The 22975-nt window shown below is 40.1% G+C and overlaps 1 protein-coding gene across 3 annotated transcripts in view; it reads right to left on the reverse strand.

The window, feature by feature from the left end:
- Nucleotides 1-3562: 3562 nt before the first annotated feature.
- The window catches only part of CPNE4 (copine 4), a 241987-nt gene continuing 222574 nt past the window's right edge, over nucleotides 3563-22975 (reverse strand). For all 3 annotated transcript variants that reach the window (XM_063325304.1, XM_063325305.1, XM_063325303.1), the window contains exons 13-16: nucleotides 17838-17889; nucleotides 13179-13312; nucleotides 10726-10962; nucleotides 3563-4151 (exon numbers count right to left, since the gene is read on the reverse strand). In XM_063325304.1, coding sequence (XP_063181374.1) covers nucleotides 4020-4151; nucleotides 10726-10962; nucleotides 13179-13312; nucleotides 17838-17889 — 555 coding nt within the window. In that variant the 3' untranslated portion in view covers nucleotides 3563-4019. The remainder of the gene's footprint in view (nucleotides 4152-10725; nucleotides 10963-13178; nucleotides 13313-17837; nucleotides 17890-22975) is intronic.

Below are 22975 nucleotides of genomic sequence, written 5' to 3' on the forward strand. Positions count from 1 at the left end.
TTTGTGCCTGAAATGTCCATGCTACTTAGGAGAAAAAGGTAGTTCGTCTAGTACCTCTTTCACTCTGGAAAGGTTGGAGATAAGCTTAGATTTACATAGCAGGGGTGACTGCAAGACCCGTAATCCCGAGTGAGAAAGGTCAATCTGAATAACCAGTTGGGTTCTTCCTGGGAGTAAGCCGTGTCCTGTTTGTGCAGCCGGAGAGCGAAGCTGAAGGAGGCAGCTCTCTCTAACTCATCAGCAAAGATCTTACTGCAATACAACGAGGCTCAATAAGCCACACGCCTTTCCATCACAGTATTTGGTGTGTGAGCAAACCCAAGGGATGTAGCTGAGTGTTGCAGACCTGCAGGGCTCTACCATGTAATCTGCTCAGGGCCAGGGCCTTCCACTGGTGCATTTTGGAATATCACCTCTGCAACCTGCAGCAAGCTTTGGCACGCGCCACTGTTCTCCATTACACTCAGCAGGCCTCTAACGGGTCAAACTGTAAACCTTTTGGCTGTCATCAGTTGTGTACCTTTAATATTTGGAAGCTAAAAGAAAAGACATGTTTTAGGGAGATACTATTATTATAATTATAATTTTGTTTTCATTTCATACCTGTACACTTTCATCAAATGCTATAGAACGCTGTATTGCTTATCATGTAAGGACTTTACACAGGTAGGTTTTACCTTAGAGTAATAAGCAATTAGCAGTGTATTAGCACTTTTTTAAAATTTATTGTATGCTCAGTTTGCCCTACACAACTGAAAATACAATTTGGCTCAGTATCTGGCTCAAGAATTATGGATGTTAATGTATTTTGGGCTAATAGGGATCATTAATACTTTTGAGTATTCATGGACTTTTGGGTTTTGAATCGGATTTGAGAAACAGTAAAAAGGAAGGCAGGATTGCAGTATGCAGAGAAGACATTTTAGATCATCAATTACCTCAAAAGGACAAGACATAATTTATTTTAAAGGAGTTTTCAGAATTCAAAGTGATCCATCAAAAGTCAGTAGAAGTTTAAATTTGCATAAAAAAATCTATGAGAAAAATTGATGGCTTTTCAGCCTAAAGGCAGATGGCCTCGCTAAAACCCGTAGTAGATAAAACAAGAGAAAAAAAGCCCTTTCAGTGATATATTCATATACTTAATGATATTACCCTGCACAAAGCCCATACTGTCTTATTGTACTGAGTAGCTTGGAGCAATGAAAATAACATTCAAAGCCTCATTAGAAAGCCTTTACCATATGGCTAGTTTTGCATTTTGTGAATTCTCCTACACCAGCTCACCACACTGTTACGTGTTTGTTTTATATGCTGGAATCTGTATAGATTGAAGGAGATTTCCCATTGATTTTTCAATGTCATGGAGGTGACTTTTCAAGTACCTCAAGGGCTGCTACAGAATTGCTGATCTATATTACCACTAATAATGATTTGTTTTTAAGTAGACAACATTTATAGTCTGGATTGTGTGAAGTAAACAGAAAGATCTGCAGCAAGTGTGATTCTCTTGAGACAGTTGTATTGACCACCTACATACATGAAAAAGACTGATAATTTATGTAGCTCAGCATACAATAACCATTGAGCGACCACATGTTGATCTCTGCATTTTATGTGCTGCTACATTATAGAAGCACCTTGTAACACCTCTGCTAATGAAGAGCTGTAACTGCCCAATTCCATGTAACCATAACACTTAAAAAATCCAAAGAACCAGAAGAACAATTTATCTGATTCCTAGTTTTTCCTTGATGAAAGCTTTCTTTTACTTTCCTTCAGGCTGGCAAATAATAAAGAAAAGGCTTAACCCCTCCTTAACTGTACATTACGTCCCTAAATCCATCCCCAGGGTAAAGTAATACTCTTTACGTGGTGAGAGCACCATCGTGCCTCTGAGGATCTCAAATCACTTTTCAAACATTAAAAGTCCCCCAGTACTGTTGTAAGATATTTATGAATACATGGCAGTGACCTTCATTTTACAGATGAGGAATTTGAAGTGCAGAAAAGTTAAACAACTTGCCCAAGATTGCGAAATAAAATACTGGAGGAGCAAAGAACATGGAGTCATAGATTTTTCAGTCATGTGCTTTAACAGCTAGAAAATGCTCCTTCTGAGAATAGAGAAGGAAAGAAAAAAGGGGAGAAATGGGAATAAGAAACTAGAGATGTTTTAGATAAGAATTAAGATACATTGGCAGAGTGGTGTGTGAGATATAAGGGAAAATCACGGTAGCTTTCAGCTGAAATACATCCACAGAGGGAGAGATGTGCAGCCTGCTGCGGTAAGCTCTCAAATGAACAGTCAACCATTAAATGGAAATGTGGATTTGAGATCTTTCAGTCGGGACATCTTCAGATAATTTATACCTATGACCAAGTAACACTGGCTGGTGTTCAATATCCGATCAGCTGAAGGAATCTTTACTAGCAAGCTTGAGCGATTGCGCTGCAGGATATAGATGGAACAGAACTGAATGTGCTGGGAAGGCAGCCCCATGCATCCTGGCTCTCCCATTGCCTTCATTCTGTGGTACAAAATCATCAATCAAAGCTGATCCCATGGAAGTTACTTCTAAAGGAGAATCAGAGAGCTAGAGTTCTACATTACCTGCAAACTTATTTAAACACACATACTTCTAAACCCAAACCCCCTTGCTCCCAGGTGAGATTTTCTAAAATATTCATCACCGGCCCAAAACAGCTTCTTCTGGAACTAGTAACAAGAATGTTTTCAATTCAGTGGGAGCACAACTCATCTGAAGCCGTACCCTTCGGACAATCCCACACGAATTACTTTTGGTCAAATTTTATCCTTAACTTCTAAGAGGTCACATCTTTCACTGTTGTCTTTTATCAAACGAAGAAGCCAAAATTCAAACACTAAGAATAACAATGATCTAATTTCTTCATTTATATAGATAAATATTTCAATGGAAACATCAATCCACTGCTTATCTGTTCTTGTGTATCATCTTTCAAAAAAAAAAGGTGGCTTGAATATTCTTTTGGTACAAACCCAGTTTTTCTATCACACAAGACCAAGTGATCTGTTTTTGCATGAAGTTACAAATCACTGGTTGTCATCAAATCAGGCCGTGCAAAATTTCTTTTGGAAAACGTCTCATGCAAAGTTGGATATTGGGTGTGAGATTAAGAAATACAAATGAAACAAAATAAGAATTCCCAAACATAAGAGATTATAAATTTGGGCAGCTAAAATACGACCCATTCGAAAGCCAGACTGATCGTTTGGATTAATTAGGCATATTTTAAGACATGCAATCCTGATGGATAGATCGTGCTCTCCAAGCCAGATCTGTTTACAGCTACGGTCTGAACTCTTCATAACAGCTGGATGTGTCAGGCTTTTGAAAAATTGCTACTCAGGCCACAGACTGAGTGGGCATGTTTGCGTGCCCGTGTGATAAACTGCTAACATTAGAAATGCCCACGGTTCAGGCCAGGTATCTCTTGAAACCCTTTATTACCGCTTTCTTGGAATATGGAAGTTGAAAGCTGGCAGCCTTGTGGCAGAGAGAGAAATAAAGACAACAGCTGCAAAACCGTGTTGTTTTTATTTTAAACATGCAAAATACAGTTCATGCATCTGCCATTTTGAAAAATCTCTCAGTTCATAGGAGATTAAACCAAAGACATTTTGGCTATCGACTCTCAATAAATATTTCAAAATGCTTTACAGTGTAAAGATAAGAAATTTAGCAAAATTTCAACAAACCTGTATAAAAAACAGATACAGATAACTTTTTATTTCAAGGCGACATGCTGTAATGTAAAGAGTTTACTTTTTTTTCTGGATGTTTTTTTCTCATAAAAAGTTTTCAACAATACAACCGCTTAACAGATTTAAGCCTTTAGGCTACACATGCAAAAAAAATGGTTATTTTAGTTAAAAATCACCAAAACGTGCTATTTTGTTTGTTTCATTTTTAAGTACAGTAGTTGTAGACAGTAGCATTTTTCTTTTTTAATTTTGTAAAAGAATGCAGGCAGGTTCATGGAGCTAGTGTCCTGGAAGACTCGTACTCTGACATACATTTTGGTTTTATCCCTTTGCCATTGTAATAGTCCACGACTTGGTTTGGAACTTCAGCCAAAACGCTTTTTGCTAGAGCAGCTGGGGATGCCTGCAGGAAATGGTAGAAAACACAAGTGTTAACCTGTCTCCGTGCTAGAAGTGTCATGGTTTTTAGAGGCATTGGTGCTGTGAGATCAAGGTAGGAAGTACGGTACAGAAATGGAAGGTAAAAAAGACTCAAAGTGAGCGGCGCTATTGCTGGAAGCTCATTTTGTGAGTCAGTTTGGGCTTGTAGGTGTAGCTGCCTGAAAGTACACTAAGGCCAAAAGTGCCCTGCATGTTTTTCAGGTCCATTTGGCGTATTTTAAGTTCAGAGTAACTGAACTTCCCTGCACTCTGGGAGAGCACCATATCATAATGAACAGGGCTGTAAAAACTTCATTCATCAGCGCTCAGTGAGGAACTCTGCAGAGCCTCAAGTTGGACACGAGTGGACATCACTGTAAAAGGGAGGCCTTCATCATCACCATCCTGCTCTTCGGTATCTGTCATGGTGTTTTAATAGCTGGGGAAGTTTTTAATTGGATAAAAAATATTTTTGTTTTCATTGTAATGAAACCATGGTCATGAGAAAGCTTCAGTCCTAGGCTTTGTGGAGGCTTTAAAGCTCTTCCTGCAAAGAAGAGTGGTGGATATAAATGGTGGACATAAATGGTGGATGTCAACCAGACTTAAGAACTGATGACCCTGAAATGTAGAGATGGATGTAGAGATGGCCACTGGCTTTTGCCACAGGCTAGTCCTCAGTGCAGTGAGACACCATGCCTGCCACTGACGACACACAGCTGCTGCCTCACACCCTGACAGTGTTTTGTGGGTGACTGTTACCTGCACGTGGTGCAGGGATTTTCCTCAGCCCTTGTATTCAGCAGTGACAAAAACGGGCTCCTGTGCTCCCATGCAGCTCAATAGCACATTCCTGCCCTGTGTTTTGGATTTACTTGTTTCTAAGTATTTGGGTAGAGTCGATTCCAGCCCCTCTGCAGCCAGCCTGCCTGACCATGTTCCCTCTGAGCCCACCACAAAAATGCAGTAAAAATGCAAATGCTTAAACATCAGTACGAAAAGTTTTAACTAATATGTTTATCTCCAAGTAGAGCCATGGTTCACAGATTGCAGCTCAGATGATGCATGGGAATTCTTCATCTGGTGGCTGGGTCACATTTCTTCTGCACACCAATTATTTTTTCCCACACTAAAGAACACTTCCCCCCTCCCTGTCTGTAATATTGTCAGCCAGTTGCAAAACTACCACGTCACAAAGTAGTTGTATTGGCTATTTATTGCCCTACTCTGTTTCATGGGCTGGGATCCATATCCTTCCAGAATCTTAAAATTAGGCTTACACAGGATGTAAATGATAAACTATTAATAGGCAGGCTAATCCAGGGGTCAGAGAGCCCCTGGGCTATTATAAATTCCAGTATCGAATGTTACAATGCTATAAATACAAAGAGAACGCTAGCAAAACTAGAAACAAAACTATTTTTTCTATTTTGGTATTTTGAGTCACATATGTGATTAGTAACAAATAAAATGAACTGCTGTTTCCCTGCTGTGAGATTTATACCAAAAATATTTGTACAGGCAAAAAAAGCCTGGAACATTTCTGCACGAACAAACTGGCAAAGCAGAGCCCATACTTTGCGTGACAGCGCAGCAACTGTTCTCAGGTGTTACACAGCAACAGAACCCATTTATTTTAATCCTTCAAAGTGAAATTCATGGTTTTCCACAGTTGCCCTGTTCTTGCCTCAACCTGTTTTCACTGAAATCAGTAGAAAATACTCCTTGGAGTCAGGCAAATGCCTGATTTCTATGTTGCTACTGAGAATTATGGTTTTTTAATCTCCTTCCCAGTGTGCCAAAGCTGTATGTACCTTAGCCTGCCTCTGTGCCATCTTACCAAAAATACAACTCTACATAAAGGGTAAAACCAGGGAGTGGGGGAAGACTCCTGGGGCCACCACTGCACACACAAGCACTAGAAATCAGCAAACTTCACTCTGCTCTATTTTTAAAAATGCTGAGCAGGAGCGCTTGCCACCAGCTTCTCTGGCTCATGTGTAGTCCGTGTCTTGAAAATTGGGCCAAGACTCATCTTTCTGCATCATCCTCCTGTCGCCACTTCTCTCTCTCTTCTGATGCCACATCTATTCCTCCTGACCGAAGGGTCAGCCCTTCAGAAGAGGCTCTGCCAGGGCTCAAGATGCACGGCTGAATCACCGCTTGCTTGAGGAGTCAACTGTGCTACAAGCTCCTCGCCCAGTGTCCATGTGAAGTAAGAAGCCCTTCACTGAGGCTTAAGCTAAAACATTTATCATGCCCGCAGGCTCACAGGCTACCTGTGGCCCAACACAGAGTTGCTCTGGGCTAGCTGGGTTGACTCCATGCTTCAGTCTGAACATGGACAACTGTTGTGTTACAGTACAATACAGTTTCATCATGCCGGTGTTGTCTGTTTTTTCTGGGGGCTCTTTCTAGTAGGGACCATCCCAAAACTGGGGTTAGGGGTGTCTTCCTGTCTGGTGGTCCAGGCCACCTGCATCTTACATACTTCTGTGGTGGTAAAGCACTCTCACTTCTAGACCAGATGGTACAAAGCAGCATTTGTATAAGTAAGAATCAGACCCTGTAACTTCTGAGGAAAATCCAGCCCCAGTTCAGCAGTGCCTCGTAAGAGTTACCTCGCTGTGTTTTTAACACAGAACGTACATTAATGTTTTACTGTAATGTTTTCTCCAGTGTTTAACTGCTATGCTTGAAGAGCATCCTAGCAATAAACACCTCAAGACGAATAGTTCTCAACTGATGGCTAATGCACAACAATCAGATCAGCCAGCAGCAGGAAAATAATCCCCTATGATGATAATTGGTGTATATTACAAATGACTGTTGATTCAGTTCCATAGCTTCACCATGCTTAATCTTTAATTACAATGCACAGTGCAAAACATTGCTCCTTGCAGTGGCTCAGAGCTGTGCTTTCCACACTCATTTGTGATATATGTGTTAAGTCACAGCTGTTAGCCTTTATGATTAAATACAACGCAGAGTGGAATACAGTCTACCTGTGGCATTAGATTTGTGCGCAGTAAATATATCACACATCCTAAAGGCAGAGAATTTCAGCTTTTAAAATATGACTCTGAATGGACTGAGATGGGTGATTTTCTTCAACTACATTTCAATGATTGTGAGCATCACCGTTCTGCTGTTGAGGTGAAGGACACTCACATTGCTGGAGTGGTGATAATTATAGAGAGAAGAAATTCACTTGGGTTCAGGGAAAAGATTTTCCCTTGGTTATGTTCCCCTGTAATAAATTGCATATGTCACTCACTATACAATGGGACATTTTTTTTAAACAGTAATGGTTACCTTGATTTTATCAAGCCTCTGCAACTACAGGATTTGCCAAGAATCACTACAATTGTTATTATTATTTTGATAGCTTCAAAGCTATTCCTTAAAATGAGAGTAAAAAGGTAAGATGCTTTACTGAAGTACTCCTGATACACCACATCATGCAGGAGATTAAAGCCCTACAGTAAATATTTCTGTCTACATTGGGTCTTGAGCTAGGAAAACACTGAAGTGAGTATGAGGTTTTACGTATGTGAATAATTGTAACTAATTGAAATATGTTAAATGCCTGTATGAGGGCTCTGCAGGATCGGAACCTTCTCTGAAGTCAAACTTAGAAAATAAATATAGATTCACTCTATAGGTTATTTTTACAACTTCCTTCTCTCTCCTTTTAATTTTCTCACAGGGGCAGCTTTTGGATATATTATTTTTGATCTCTTTGGATAGATAAAAGATTTTGAGTTCCAGGCTGACCTGAGAATAGAAGTAATGAAAAAAAATATTGCGTTGAGTTGACTCCAAATGAATTTTGGTTTACTGTTCTGGCAAAACAAAAAATAATTGCTCACAAATAACATTTTCTTCCCTCCTTCCATCAGTAGTGGAGGTAATACAGATTTAGGCATAAATAAATACTCAATTTATCAGAGAAATTTATAAATCTTATACAACTTGATTTGTAGTCTTCCTAAAAAGATCCTTTAACTTTTTTTTTCTATTTAGTAGTTGAACCAAATACCAAAACTAAACACAAGGTACATTGACAAAAGGGATGTGATTTTAAACTAAATACATATTTTACTTAAAGCTGTGAAATGTAATATGCTGATTTATGGTAATTCTTGTGTGTGATCAGAACTGATCTAACCAAAATCTCCAAAAAGGGTTAAATCTGTATTTTTCTGTGGGGAAAAGAATAAGTTTGAATCATAACATCGCAATCGTTTTTACCATGAAAAATTATTTTACTAGTTGATGCAAAAGGCATGGTCTTTTGTTTGCGCTCTGGATAAGTAAGCAACATAGCTGTGAATGTCACTTTGTTCAGAGAGAGAGATTATTTGGGATATGACAATAAAGAAAGTCAACCAGAAGTGGCTATTGTTAAGGGCACTCATCCATTACACTGACATTTGTTGAAATGCTGAAAGATCACAATAAACAGACTAAATATCAAGTTGCATAAGATATACTGACTTTTCTGATGTAGCAAATACATGATCTATCTCTATATCTATATTATCTCTGCTACTGAGAGAAAGGGGGAGAAAAATACCACTATTTAACAAGAGCGATAAATTTTTAAAATTGCTATCCTCTCCTAGTACTGGGGAAGTTAATCAAAACCAGCTAAAAATGCAGGCCATTTGACCAATGCTAGCAATTAAAATCACACATAGAATTGCTCGCAAGTTAACACCAGAGGCACAATATATTCAGCGCCCAGGACTGCAACTGTCTATTCAATCTATTCAATTCTAACTAATCTATTCAATCAAGGATGATTTCAACTTATATATACAAAATCACAAAGTGAAACTAAAAATAACAAATGCAGCTGGCTGTGCCAGTTCCTTGCAGCAACATATTTTCAACTAATTGAAAGTAGGTCTAGCACTAGCCCATAAATAACTCTCCTCTCGACACTTTCACAACAGACTACAGTGCAGCACTACGCACTTGTGATTATCTGATGAAGGAGAATTGTGGGCTATGAGCAGGTCGAGCTCATACTTTATTCCAGCAAAGAGGTGATTGAGTGGCACTGTCAACATAGAAATGTATGTATCGACAATTCAGTGGCAAATCTGCAGCCATTTGGCATGGTGCCACCAAGCTTATAGCACAAGGTGAGTTTTACCTTGTATGAGGATCCATTCTTTACATAAAGGTAGAAGGAAAAGAGGAACAAGTCTGTTCCTCTTACTCCTCAGTAGGGTTTGCGACAGTAAGAAGTGTGTCTAGATGTAAGAGAAATATGGTAGAATTGTAATTTGAAGAGAGAAAAAACCAGTAACTCTTGAGGAAAATAAAATGAAGGTATTTTGGAAGTAGCAAAAAGAAAAAAGTCCCCTGTGGTAACAAAAAGCCTAGAAAAACTAAAGAAATGTAAACACCGCAAACCCATACGCAGACCAAAACCAGCCCAGAATTGAAAACTTCTGTGTGACAAGTTCAGATCTAAGCATCACTAGTGTATGAGAGCAGATTGGAAAGGGCAATCTCATGAGGAGAATGAGTCAGTTACGCTATGCAGTAAAGAAATTTCAAATCAAATATCGAGGATATCCTTCCTAAACATGGTTGAGCAAAAAAACAGTCCAGAGAACCACTTAAATATAACAGAAGGAATGAGGGGAAGAAAGGGAGAGAAATATGGAAAAACAGAGGGAAAGGGATGCGATCAGTATCACATAGGAACAAAACGGCCATTTCATGCCTTCATACAGAGGAAAAGGCCCCTGGAAAACCCGGCTGTGTGTGGGAAAGCTCCTCCTGTGGGCAGACGCTGTCTCTACCCAGCTGCTGAAAAAGTCCCTGGGGCAGATGCTGCAATGTAGGGCAGGTCACTGAGGAGTAAAGTAGATGGCCAAGGGATTATTTCAAATTTGGCAATTTAATGCTGGGTCTCTCCTTTCTGCTCTTAGAGTGTCTCCTACACCACACTGGAACAGGGACAGCTGGCTGACAACACAAGGAGGCTCTTAGTAATAGCACTTCCTTGGATTTTTTCTTGTACAGTATTTGGGTAAAGGGTTTGGAGGCAACCAGGATGCTGTGGGTGGATATTCCTGCCTTTGAGAACCTAGGAACCTGAATTTCAATAAGGAAACAGCTTCCTGGGGAACACTGGGAGTACAAATCCACAGCCGTTTCAGCTGCCTGTGGAAATTAAGGGGTGGAAAGCAGAATACAGTAGTCCTAATAGAACAGATGCAAAGAGAATGGAAAAGAGACACTAGGAAAAAAAAAGTAAGGGAGGGCAAACAAAGTCAGGGTGAAAATAGAGGTAAGGACTGGCACCACAAGAAGCGCATGGATTCTGCCCCATCTCTTCTTTTCCCACCCTCACCATCTCACAAATGGAGCACATTTCATTCTGTATCCATTTTTTTTTCTGTTTCTGACACAATAATGCCATAGGTTTACTACAAGCTTCATGCCCATCCCAAGTTAGGCCCAACCCCAGGGACCATTCACTATATGTTATATACATTCACCCTTCTGCGTAATGGATGGAAAAGTCAGCTTACATGTTTGAAGTTCCTAAATGGCACAAACTGGACAATGTCTCGAAGCACAGGCTCGCCCTTGGGAGACCTCAGGATCCCATCATCGCCATCCAGCATCTGCATGTCACTAAAATCGGCGTTCCCCACCCCGACGATGATGACTGACATGGGAAGGTGAGAGGCATGGACAATGGCCTCTCTGGTGTCAGCCATGTCTGTGATGACGCCATCCGTCAGAATCAGCAAGATGAAATATTGCTGAAGTTGTTGGACAAGAAGTGAAAAATTATATCATTAGTTAATCTTCCAAAGCTGCTTGCCCTTTTCCAGTATAAAAGTGTTTCTGGTAACTCAGTCATAGACTTTTTTAAATAGAAAAGAGCCTTTATAGTCACTCAAAGGCTAAGTGTGTTTCCCATCCAAACCTCCTCAGCTACTAATTTCTCCTCTTCTGGAGTTTAGCTGTAGTTCAGGTAACTTCCAGGAGCTGGAGGGAGCAGAGAGATGTAGAAAAGGGGGTTTCTAGCTGATAGGGCTGGGAGAGTCAGGACTTTGGCTGGGAAGTCTGGAATAGTCCTGAGATCCTCACTAGCCCTATTTTCCATCTGCTGCACAATCACTTCTGCTGACAGTTTCCAATTACATTTTTTTTCCCTTTTTTTCCCTTTTTTTCCCTTTGGGAACCAGTGGGAGGCAGGGAGGAATGGGGTATTGAAGCGTTACAAGCCTGTAGCCGAGCTGTCATGGAGGTTATGACAGCACTTTGCAGAGGAGCTTTGCTAACAGGCAAGTGGGATGGGTGCAGCCGTCTGCAAACTGGAGGGTCACCCACTGCTGCCTGCGGGAGAAGCACCACACCGTGGCAGGTTTGCTGCGTTCTGCAGAGTAATGGGGTCCCTGAGGCGGACAAGGGCACGTGCAGGGAGGAATATATCCATCTTCAAACACTCCATACAGAGCCCCGAAGAGAGGTTTTCTCATTCTCTAAAGGAGAGCAAACAATTTTGTGCTCTTGTCATTTCTTCGCCAAAACTCCAAAGCCCACTGAACTGGATCGTGGGCTTCAACATATCTTCATTTGGTATTGGGAAAGAGTGACTCTTACGTGGATCCTTTATGAATTGTTAGGCAGCTGGAGTCATTTAACAAACATGCATTAATAGGAAAAATGAACAGAACATAGAATTTGGTCACTCTGCATGAGCAATACCAACAAACTAATCATTAAATTTTATGTATATGCAGCTACATAAATTCAAAGTCTTCTGTTCACCACCTCCTGCCATGAATAAAACAAAACATGCAGGGAGAAAACTTCATCTTGAAGACTACTCCTATAAATAAATTTGTTTTTCAAACAGAAAGAGGGGAAGCGTAGGTCAAGAGGAATGAAGCAACTTACTCAATATGGCATACTAGTTCAGAGGCAGCACTGGGAACAGAATGAGCCACCCCAGGGTTAGGTGGGTATGGAAATTCAAACACAGCGATTCTGCATGTTAGGACTGGGACCCTAAATACAATCAAGACCCTGGAAACAGCAGTGGAGTGACAATCACAAGCCCAGACTCATGAACAGTAATGTTTGGGAACTGCTGCCTTAATAGGACTTAAAAAAAGGCTCAGCACGTGAAGAAAGCTTAGAGAAAGCTCTAAGCCTGGTGATGAGATGCAGGCCAATGTACAGCTCTATTCTGTTCCTATATGGCATTTTTCTTGCTGCAGTATACAAGTTCTCTCTTACATCATTTACTCCCACAGCACTACTCTTGTAAATGTTTCAGACCTACTTGCTCACATATTCACTTCAATTTTTTCATTCTTCCTTTCTCCCATTCTGTCTGGAAGGCAGGAGAAAAATAAGCCTAATGCTTTTCAAAGGCATAAATTTAAAACACGAGTCTTTTAGCCCAAGAAATCTGTCATGGGTCGTGTATCAGATGCAGGCTAGCAGACTTGTCTCCCAATTTCTAAAAGGGACATGATACTCCATGTCAGTAACAGCAAATTGAAAACTGTATCACTACAGTTTTCAAAGGAATGGTTGGAAAAATCCCCTGGTTGAACAAAAAAGTTTTAGTACAGCCTCTGCTAGAGACTTGAAATTGGGTAGTCTGTGTAGGGAAACATTTGAACTCCTCTTCTTGTATGATCAACACTTTAGGGCTTGGCCCCTAAATTTGTGTAACCTTAGCGTGCCATTTATATTTCCGCAGTGAAGAACTGGGTGTGTTACAGTAAAGCAGCTCTAAAAGCAGGAAACAGTGGGGGAAGAATTTAAAGTTGTGACTATCGAAGCTATAAAGGCTAGAAACAGTGCTCCAGCTGACACAGACTCAGGCTGCCTTCCGTGAAGGCAGTTAGTAAAAACTGTGAAGGCATGATTCACATACATGAAAAGGCCTTGTTTTGATGGCCTACAAGAGATCCATGATAAGACAAGAAAAAGGACAAACACAGCATTACGCCCTTACCGAGGCCTCCTTGGTATTGGTTTCCTCGGATGCTGATTTTGCCACCTTCTGGATGATGGGAGCAATGTTTGTTGGCCCATAGAGCTGCAGCTTGGGAAGGCAGCTCTGGTAGGCCTCCACGACACCTTGTATTCCTGGCATGAAAACCCACACAAAAGGCAAATGAACGTGGAGCACATCACCGCTATCGTGCTTGTTTCAAATGTAAATAAAAGTCAGGTTCTTAATGAATAAATACAAAATATCCCATGATTAGCAAGGACTAACAACTTCAGATAATTTCTGAGAAGCTGTCTCCAGCTGCCTTGAATCTAGTTCGTAAAATATAATTCATTATAGCATGCTTCTCCTTCCCAGCAGTTGTTAATGTCTGTTTTCCAGGTATCAGCTTGCAATGCAATAGCTTCCATCCTTCTCAGTGCAAGGTGTAATTGATCACTTCCTGATCAACAGCTAAGATTCATGCTAAAAGGGTAGACACAAATTAAAAACACTTCAACACTTCTCTCTCTTCCTCTTCAGATAAATATTTATTTCTGTTTATCATGGTAGTTACCAATGAATTTGCCCTTTGTACTTACAACCTAGAGCTGTCAAGGAATTCAACATCTTTTCAAATACCTGACTCCTCTGTGCTGAGAGAATAATTTTTCAGGGTGAATTTGCATAATTGCTCACAGGTTGAATTAGACTATGACCGAAAGCTGTGAAATCTTGGAAGAAACAGCAGGATGCTTTGCAGTCTACAGAAAAATGCGCTTCAGTCAAGAAGTTTTGATGGAGAACTAGCTATTTTGGGCTTTTTCATTTCAGGATATATAGCCAGACCAGGGAGAACAGACTTCTGCTGACACACTTGACAGATCACAAAATGGAAATTGGTATTTTCAGTCACTGAGAAGAAGGATTTCTTGAAGTGATGCACGTTAGCCTCTGCATTCAGAGCTCCCGGCTTACCAGACCTAAAGGATTAGAGGTCTAAAGTGATAGTAGAAGAGCTTTGTAAAGGATGCTGAAGAGTGAAATGACTTCAGTAAGATCCTAAGCCAGTTTCAGTTTGCACTGAGACTAGCTCATAAGGTTTTACTCAACCACGTTTACAGGATATATGGGTGCAGACCCATTGCTAACAAATCACAGGGAGTTGTAATTGCTTTACAATGGTACACCTGAACCTCGCATGAAAAAATGGTGGAGAATGCAGTCTTCTCCGCAATAGATAGTTGCAAACATAATTTTCCATTGCAGTGCTCATAGACAAAAGAACACGCTCCAGTTATAGCAATGATTGGCTAAGATGTAGAGTAATGTTACAAAATTTCCCTTGGTAATTTCAGTGACTGAATTACATATTGCAAAACTGACCTTTTGTTAACTCCCAATTTTAAACCTGCTAAGGATTTCATTACATATACTTACTGATCTTGCATGAAGGCCTCATAAATCTTTCCTAAGATGATGACAAGATACACTGTAGCTTTTTTCTTACGCATTGAAATAATACGAGATAAACCTTAGTACCTGCATTTCACACAGATTTAGCCTGGTTCATGTCAGAAAGTTGCTTTCATCTTAGAAAGAAACATGTTCTAGAAACATAATTTCTTGTTTGCTATCTCAGATTAATATCTTTTAGAAATATCTACTGTCCTTATATATTCAAATCCAATAGGATATGTGAGTGGATTACTTTGTAGCTTAATTTGGTTGGATCCCTTTATTTTAGGGAGTGCCAGCGTGCATTTTTCTTCACGATTCAACTCTTTACATTTTTAATTGGAATCCACTTTCAATAGCTCTGATGAAATACAGTGTATGCATATAAATATGGGTTTTAGATGCATGTAAAATGCATGCATGTGCAGAAGCATTCATTCAGATCAGAAGTTGTCACTGTCTTCCTCAGACAACAAAGACTAAATACTATGTATAAGACTATAAATATAATATACTATAAATATACTAAATATAAGGCTATAAATATTAAAAATTTCAAGAATGGAAATAGTAACAGGGGAAAAAAGGTGAGAATATCTGTATTTTGTGAATTCCAGTGATCTTCATATCAATTCACAGTCCTTATTCAATGTAGCATGATGATTCACTAGCACACCTTGTGCTAGAGAAAGCTCGCTACTTCCACAAAGAAAGGGAATTCATTCTTCAAAAGCAAATTAGACGCATACTTTTTATATTGGATGCAACCTCTGTTTCTTGGTTTAAAGCAAGATACTCTTCTGCAATTTTTCTTTGTTTTCTGGCAAGTATGCTAAATATTATGAGGAAAAATAGTGGAGGCACTAAGCACTTTGTCTCCCTCTCACTCTTGCATCCTCTCTCCACATGATGTGCTGGTGGAACTGCTCTCTGTGTCACCTAATACAGTGGGAGCATCTAGGAAACATCACAGAACAATTGGCGGTAGGAACTACTCAAGCATCCATGACAGGCAGGTGATGAGCAAGCTGCAGCAGATGCTTAAACAACACATTTTCTGTTCTGTCTCTTTTTCTTGCTTTCATCCGGGTGGATATTATTTTAAATGGTATCATTTAGGACAAAGAAGTGCTTTTTATACCTCGTAGACGCATGTGCAAGTGCTGCAAAATTTCTTCCTCGGCCTTCTTTCAGGCTGCAACCATCTTTTAATGTCTTCTTAGCCCTAAAACTCCTTTTAGGTGATGGCTTAGCTTATCGGATAACTGAGTCTTAGGCAAAGAATCAAATAAAGTTTAAATACATAACATAACAAATATTCAGTGACATAAGCCAACACAAAGCCCATAGAGCAGCTGCTTCCGTTTTTTTTAACCTCCTCACATTACCATTGCTACATTTTATTTTGTATCCATAGCATGGTATGGATAGTAAGCTCTTGCAGAGGGTTTGTCTGTCCACCCTCTGACCTGCTGCTGGCACTATATAGATGAGACAGCCTTTTCAAGCACCAATCAATACAAATCATTCTGTAACAATGTCAGCATGATAAAAGAATTAGCCTTGGACTCAAAAGAGGCAGCAAAGGGGGAATAAAAAACGTGTTCTTTGCATAGAGTGCTAGGGTTTTTTTTTCCCTGATGTTCGCAGAAGGTCAGAAATGTCCTGCGTTTAGACTGGGAAACAAAGCTACATTTGAACACTACATGCATAATATGTTATCACCTAATACTGACCATTGTTAACTGTGACGTTTCAAACAGATCATGCCCTGTGTAGATGCCAATGTGTCTGTGTTCAGATGCAGGCAAGCTAACTAAATTTTAAAATATGATGGTCCAGACAAAATGCTGAGGTGTGTTTTCCTTCCCTGCCTCAGCCCCCGACGCTCAGTATGACAAAAATCTCGCTTTAAACTGGCTCACAAGCTTACAGGCAGCTCTAGATGCATACGTATCATTTCAGCTTCTTCTAACTCCATAGAAGCAATGTAAAAAGCTATGTGAGCACATCAAGCAGCTGTAGGACTTAACGCCCAATTACATTTCAAGCATATGACCTGCAGAGCCTGGGGCAGTCCAACAGCCCAAGCGCAACAACAAAGCAGGAACGCCCACTGAACCGAAACCAGAGGTCTTGCATGTAAGATGCATGAACTCTGAATTCTTTTAATGTTTCTTTCCTTTGCATTGCTTGTCCTCTCTCCTTTTCCTCACTTCATTTCTTGGCATCTTAATTCTCATCCTGAACATACTCCGCTGACTATGCCTGAAAGCAAGCCGCTGATAAGCTTGAGAAGGGCTGAATGGAGCAGCCGGAAAATTGAACAGGAAGAGTGTTCTGAAACACCAATTTCAGTGTTTGGAAGGTAGCAGAAGGATAAGGAAGAATAACAACCTGTGGATTTTAGGCAGCAATGATCATCTGACTAAGACTCTCAAATAAGTCTTAGTCTGGGATTACTTGTTGACTGTTTAGAGATTGTTGTCCCGTTATTTTCACCTTTTACGAAATGTGTGAATTGTGGCAGGAGATGCTAGAAAGAAAGCATCAGTCACCGCAGACCTCACTTACAAATACAAGACGTGCAGCAAGATCTGCTACTTGACTCTGGCCTCCGACTACGGAGGATTAGTGATTGTTGATGGAACACACCAAGATCTTACACTGTGCTAAAACAGCCTCCTGCTGCATTTGCTGTCATGAAAGTATGCTTCCTTCTACTACAGTAGTCCTCAGTTGCTGCCCTGACCCTTTGGTGTTGGACCTGGCTGGGCTGACTTGCAGCAGGCTACTGGTGCTATAGGTCTGGCCAAAGAACTGGCTCTACACAGAGGGAGTCTTTCATCACAGAAGTGCACATCCTGCATTTGCATGTCCTGCCTTTCTTAGCTACACAACCTGTGATGTTGCTGTAGCTGAAGATCTAGAATGAATCTAGAAACTAAGGCTTTAGTTTTCAGAAGTGCTAGTGATCTGGAGAAGTTCAAGTGCTGCATGTCCAGCATGGTGTACTTTCAAGGGGATCTGTTTTTCAGGAAATTAGTATGTGGCACTTTCTAAGGTTTCTAAAGCTAAGCCTGGTGGCTTAGAGTCTGTCTGGTTTTGCAACTCCCAGCTGCTTTCTTTAAAAAACACTTTAAACAATACTCAGGGGGTATAATACAAAATGCCAGCACATTTTGCACACAGCAGAAATGCGGCAGCCCGTCCTAATGTTACCTGCACATTCTGGGTTGTCTTCATTGAAATTGATTGCAAAATCATGAGACACCTGCAGATAAATGGAAAGAAGAGAAGAAGGCTGTAGTCAGAAGAATTATTCCAAAAGGACTTGCGCTTAAACACGTTTTACATTCTTTCTGTGTTGAACTAGAGATCTTTCAAGCTTTCAGCCATTAAGTGTGAAATACAGTCCCAGCTGGAACTCCCTGCAGAAACAAAATAACAAAACCGGAGTCAAACTTGTCAATAACAACAAGAAAACCAAGGAAAAATAGCACAAAGAAAGAACACCAAAGTACATGAGAAATCACATAAATATAGTGTCAGGATTGGGCTATCAATGCCAGGCACAGAAGAGGGATCTGTTGCTGAGGAGATTTAAATGCCTGCTCTCCCTCCCTCGGCATCTCAGATTGCAGGAGAGAGAAAGCAGGTTGTGCTACAGCACTGAGAGCATAAGCTCAGCCCTCTTCTGAATCCTCCGTTCCCCTGGGTGAACAGTTCCTCAGTTGCAGGCCGTGGGATTACTGGGTAAATAATTTATTCTCCAGTGACATCAAGGCAGTAACCCAGACCCGCTGTCAAATAAAAATGTATGAAATGTCTAAGTCTAAGATGGTTAAGAAATTAGATTAGGCTGGGGGAAAATTAATAAGAAAAAAACTGAAGACATTTGTTTTTTCACAAATTTCATGACTATTGCACCCTCTCTCTCTCTGTCTCTCTCTCTAAATCTGTCTGTGATAAAATACCACGGAGGTATTTGCTAAGAGAAATTACTCTGAATATAAAAAAAATGCCGATTTTCTAAAAAACCCAATGTATTGTATCTTTAGTGACTTGAGAAAAATAATACAAGACTTCCATATGCACAAATAATGCAAGGCAATGTAAGTCTCAGGTCCCAGGCTTCCTCTATCTGTCTGTCACTTACAGATCTGTATCCACAAGACAAATCTTTGGGGACTGAAACTTTCTTCAGTTGCTTTTTTCTGGTTTTAAGTTTTGTTTTGGCCTGCATTTGATCCAATTTCCTTTTTACTCCTTTCTTTGGTCACTGAGGAGGCTTGATTCCTTTTAATCTTTTTAGCTCTGAAGCTCAGTTTCTTAATTCTCCTCTTTGTCTTCAGTTGTCTTGAATGAAGCCCAACTTTTGTTTTGCAATGCACAACATATATATATATATATTTTGGTTTGCAAAAAGTAGATATGGCTGAGAGTTAAGCAGGTGATTTGCATAATTTAGAGTTGAATTCAAGTATATCGTTCCAGATTCATGAAGGCATTTATATGAAGCTAACTTCAATTACACACCTTTGAGACTTTATAGATCTCTGCAGGACCTTCAGAAGTGTCAACAGTCCTAGTCATATGGAAAGCAACATGTTTACTCCCAGTACAATAGAACTTGGATTATTTGCAGAAAGAGATTTATTTCTTGGATGTTGCTGTTATATTTGGTAGTTTAGATGACTTCACGGCACAGCACAGAAATTGGTCTATGACTAATAGACCCATAGATCAAATATGTGATTACAGAGAAGCTTCTGTAAAGGCGAAGTGGTATAAGTTGGCTAATTACTGCCAAAGAGAGTTTCTCATAGAGAAATTGAATTTCCCTGTCATATGCTGGCCTTGCTCTCTGCAGTGATGCCTACCGTTACTTATTAAGAGGTTAAATAAAAAAGGACTTCTACCATAATGGGAAAAGTCTAAAGCAAAAAATCACTGAAGAGCCTGCAGCCAGCTCAGCCCAGCCAGGAGTTTGCTATGTCTACACCAAGCATCAATTGCCTCTTACAAAGGATTCTAAGTGGGCCATTCAGGCTGCCCTACTCGGCCATGGAAAATAATGCAGAAAGTCACGACGTATGTTCCTCACTGAGCAGACACAGAAGAGCAAGGCTGTCAGATACGCTTCAGAAGTGCTCCAGAGCCCTTCTGTCTGTCTGCTCTGTACGTCTCTTGGCACACTTTGCCCAGCTGGTATCTGCCAGTCTCATGACCAGCTGCAGGCCAAAGGTAATTGCATCTGTCAAGAGCGGTTATGTGAGTTTTCACTCACTGATGATTTTTTTTGTTATTCAAGAACCTTTCTTCTTCCTTTAGGCTTTCTGTATTTTGTGTTAACTGCATCTCAAGAGCAACAAGGATGGCGATGCATGTTTATGGATTGCAGGCTGATTCTTCCAACAGTGTGCGTCTTCACTGATTTTATTTCTTTATTCCAAATGCATTTGAAATTATAGCAAAAGAAGTGTCACAATTCTTTTCCAGAGCTATGAATACAGTATTTTAACCTCACATGCAAGCATGGGCTGGATGCTTTTGTTGCTATACCTCTTTCAGGATCACACTATACAAACAATTTATCTGGTTCAGAGCTATGGCACCCAGCCTATTATTTAAGAAAGACGTAGACAACAGTTCAGGCCAATAAGGAAAGCCCAAGTCTAGTAAGTGTGCACAATGATCCAAAAAATAATACTGTCTGAGCAATGGCTGCTGTTCTCTCAAAGCAGGTGGCTCTTACACGTTGTCATCCTGATTCACCAAGAACAGCGTTAAAATTTATCCTGAAGGCAGGACAGGAAACACAATGAATGCAGAAGTATTGGGTTGTTTCCTAAGCTCTCTGAACAACATATCACAATTTAAACTAGCTTAAAGTACAATGTGAAGGAGAGAAGTTCTTTGAGCAGCTCAGTGATGGTTCACAAACAGGAAATCATCACTCGAGGCAAAGCCAACAGCAGATATTTTTAAAGCAGAGTTTCTCCAAATGCTCAGAACTTATTCTCCACTCAGGTGAGTAAAGCCAGCTGTGCTTCAGCCTGCCTCTGTGCTGTCTCCCTTGTGGTGGCAGAACCATGGGTGTGCCAGAGACCCTGGATTAAGTTTCGAATATGTAGCTGACCCTCTGCTCAGCCCTCCTCCTCTCTCTTAACATCAGTCCATAAAGTCAATCCATAAAGGGAAAGGAGAGAGAAATTCTGGACTGCAGAGGTGATTACATATGATCAGCGTGGCACTACCTGATGCCACTCAAAGCCTCTAACTGAGGACATTTCCTTGCACTTGGCTATGTATTAATCTTTTCCCTCTGCAGGACTCCAGATAAATTATTTAGCAGATACCATCACGGATGCGGGATTATTAAAACACAGCTGTCTAGGAATTTCCTGCACCAGGAACGTGTTATTTCTCAGGTAATTTCTTCAAGGTTTTTAACAAGCAAAATAAGCAGCTCTACCATACATCGCAATGTAGATTACAGCAACAGCATTTTTGAGGATACATCAACTAAATAAATGGTCTAAAATATTTTTGCTGAGGCAGATTATAGTAAAATATTTTTCCCCACTGTACAGTGCCTCCATTGCTTGTACATACACAGTGACGAGCACCTGCATACAGAAAGGCAGTTGTCCGTCAGTGTGATGGCACCCAGGAGACTATTGCAGAAATCATAACCATACTTCCATATGCTTATGACCAGCTTAGTAGAAAAGTCACCTGGATAGCAGGTAACTTATTTCCCTTAAGTTGGGATGTAATGACATTTACCCTCATATCATGGCCCTTGCTAAATAGGTTTCTAATTAAGGCTGAAAGGAAAGGATAATTTACTAATTCATGAGAATTTTTGAGATTTCTTTAGAAAAAAATAAAGTCTTGTGGACTCAGATAGAAACCTCAAAACACAAACAAAACCCCTACCTTAGAATCTGACAAAAAATAAATCCCACAAAATCATAAGGAAATTGCTGGAAAGCTTTTAGACTACGCAAAAGCATTTTATTTAAGTTGCATCAAAACATGTTATTCTATTTTGGCCTTCACATTTTTTTAAACCCCTTTTACTCTAATTGAACTTCAATTTTTTTAAATAAAAAGCGGCTTTGACTCAGAAACCATGTTTTTCATTCAGTTTACAAACATTGAATATGGATGCCTCAATTCTGAAAATCAGTAACCTTTTTTTTCGCCCTCTCTAGATTGTTGAACTCATTTAAATTAAGCTCCCTGTCCCAAATAGCTCCAGCTTTCCAGAAACCTCTATGGTGATGGTACTGGAACTACTTGACAAACAATCTGACAAATTCAGCCATGTTTAGGAACGCTTTATTACTAATTTAAATGAAGATTGTCAAAAATCCACGAACAATAGATGCATACAAGCGTAAATGCTGCAATGCACAATGTTGAGCACTTATCTGTGAATAAATTGAACACTATTAAGCCACTGCCAGTCTGAAAATTAAATACGGAATGCCTGCATATTTTGCAAAAGCTTAAGACTAAAAAATTTAAAAAAACATCGCTCAAAAGCTATTATTTTCAGAATGCTCATTAATCAAATAGTTTGGGAGCTGGACAGCTTGTGTCTCTGGCTAAGACCGCATTGTAGACATTTCTGCTTGGCAAAGCTTGGCCATTTATTTTCCTTTGTACTTGATTTTTGAGCATGCTGCCCAGTTTCCATGTCTAAATCCAGGTTGTGTGGATAAGGTAACAAATTCTGGTTTTTCCCTTGGGCTGTTACACATCCTTGTGTTGGTACCTTTTTGTCAGGTTTGCACATATTTTTGATTTCAAGTTCCTGCAAAGTGCAGGAATCACAAAGACCACGGCACTCCAAGTCCCTTATCTGTCCAGCAAACCAGACAGTGCAGGTTAGGGTCGTAAAGACTGCAGTTACAGTGAGCTTCTCTCCAGCAACTCTTCCCAGCATTAGCAGTGAATGAAGCTTTCATTAAAAATGCAGAATTAACCAGGACTGTCTTAAAAGAAACCGCAAGTTGTCTCAAACCTATTTAGGTGTCAGCCTGCAATTCTGCTTTAGGAAAGAACACTTCATTATTGACAGTACACCTGTCACGGGGCTGACACAATTCTAACTTTCTTTTCATTTTAACAGTAAGTTTTGTGCTGCTCTGTGGTTCTTCAGCTCCTTTGAGTTCTTCCTGCTAAGAAATTAGCGTGTGTTGTTCAACTTTCTTTCCTCCTCTTCACCGTGACCTTTTGCAGCAGTGTCTGAGTCCATATTATCTGCCACCTCTTCACTTTACATCAGAGTTTTCAGATGCTTCTCGTTACAAAAAAAAAAGTGATGGGTTGGAGACGCTGTTGTG

Source organism: Chroicocephalus ridibundus, chromosome 2 (assembly GCF_963924245.1).
Source record: "Chroicocephalus ridibundus chromosome 2, bChrRid1.1, whole genome shotgun sequence".
Lineage (NCBI taxonomy): Eukaryota > Metazoa > Chordata > Aves > Charadriiformes > Laridae > Chroicocephalus > Chroicocephalus ridibundus.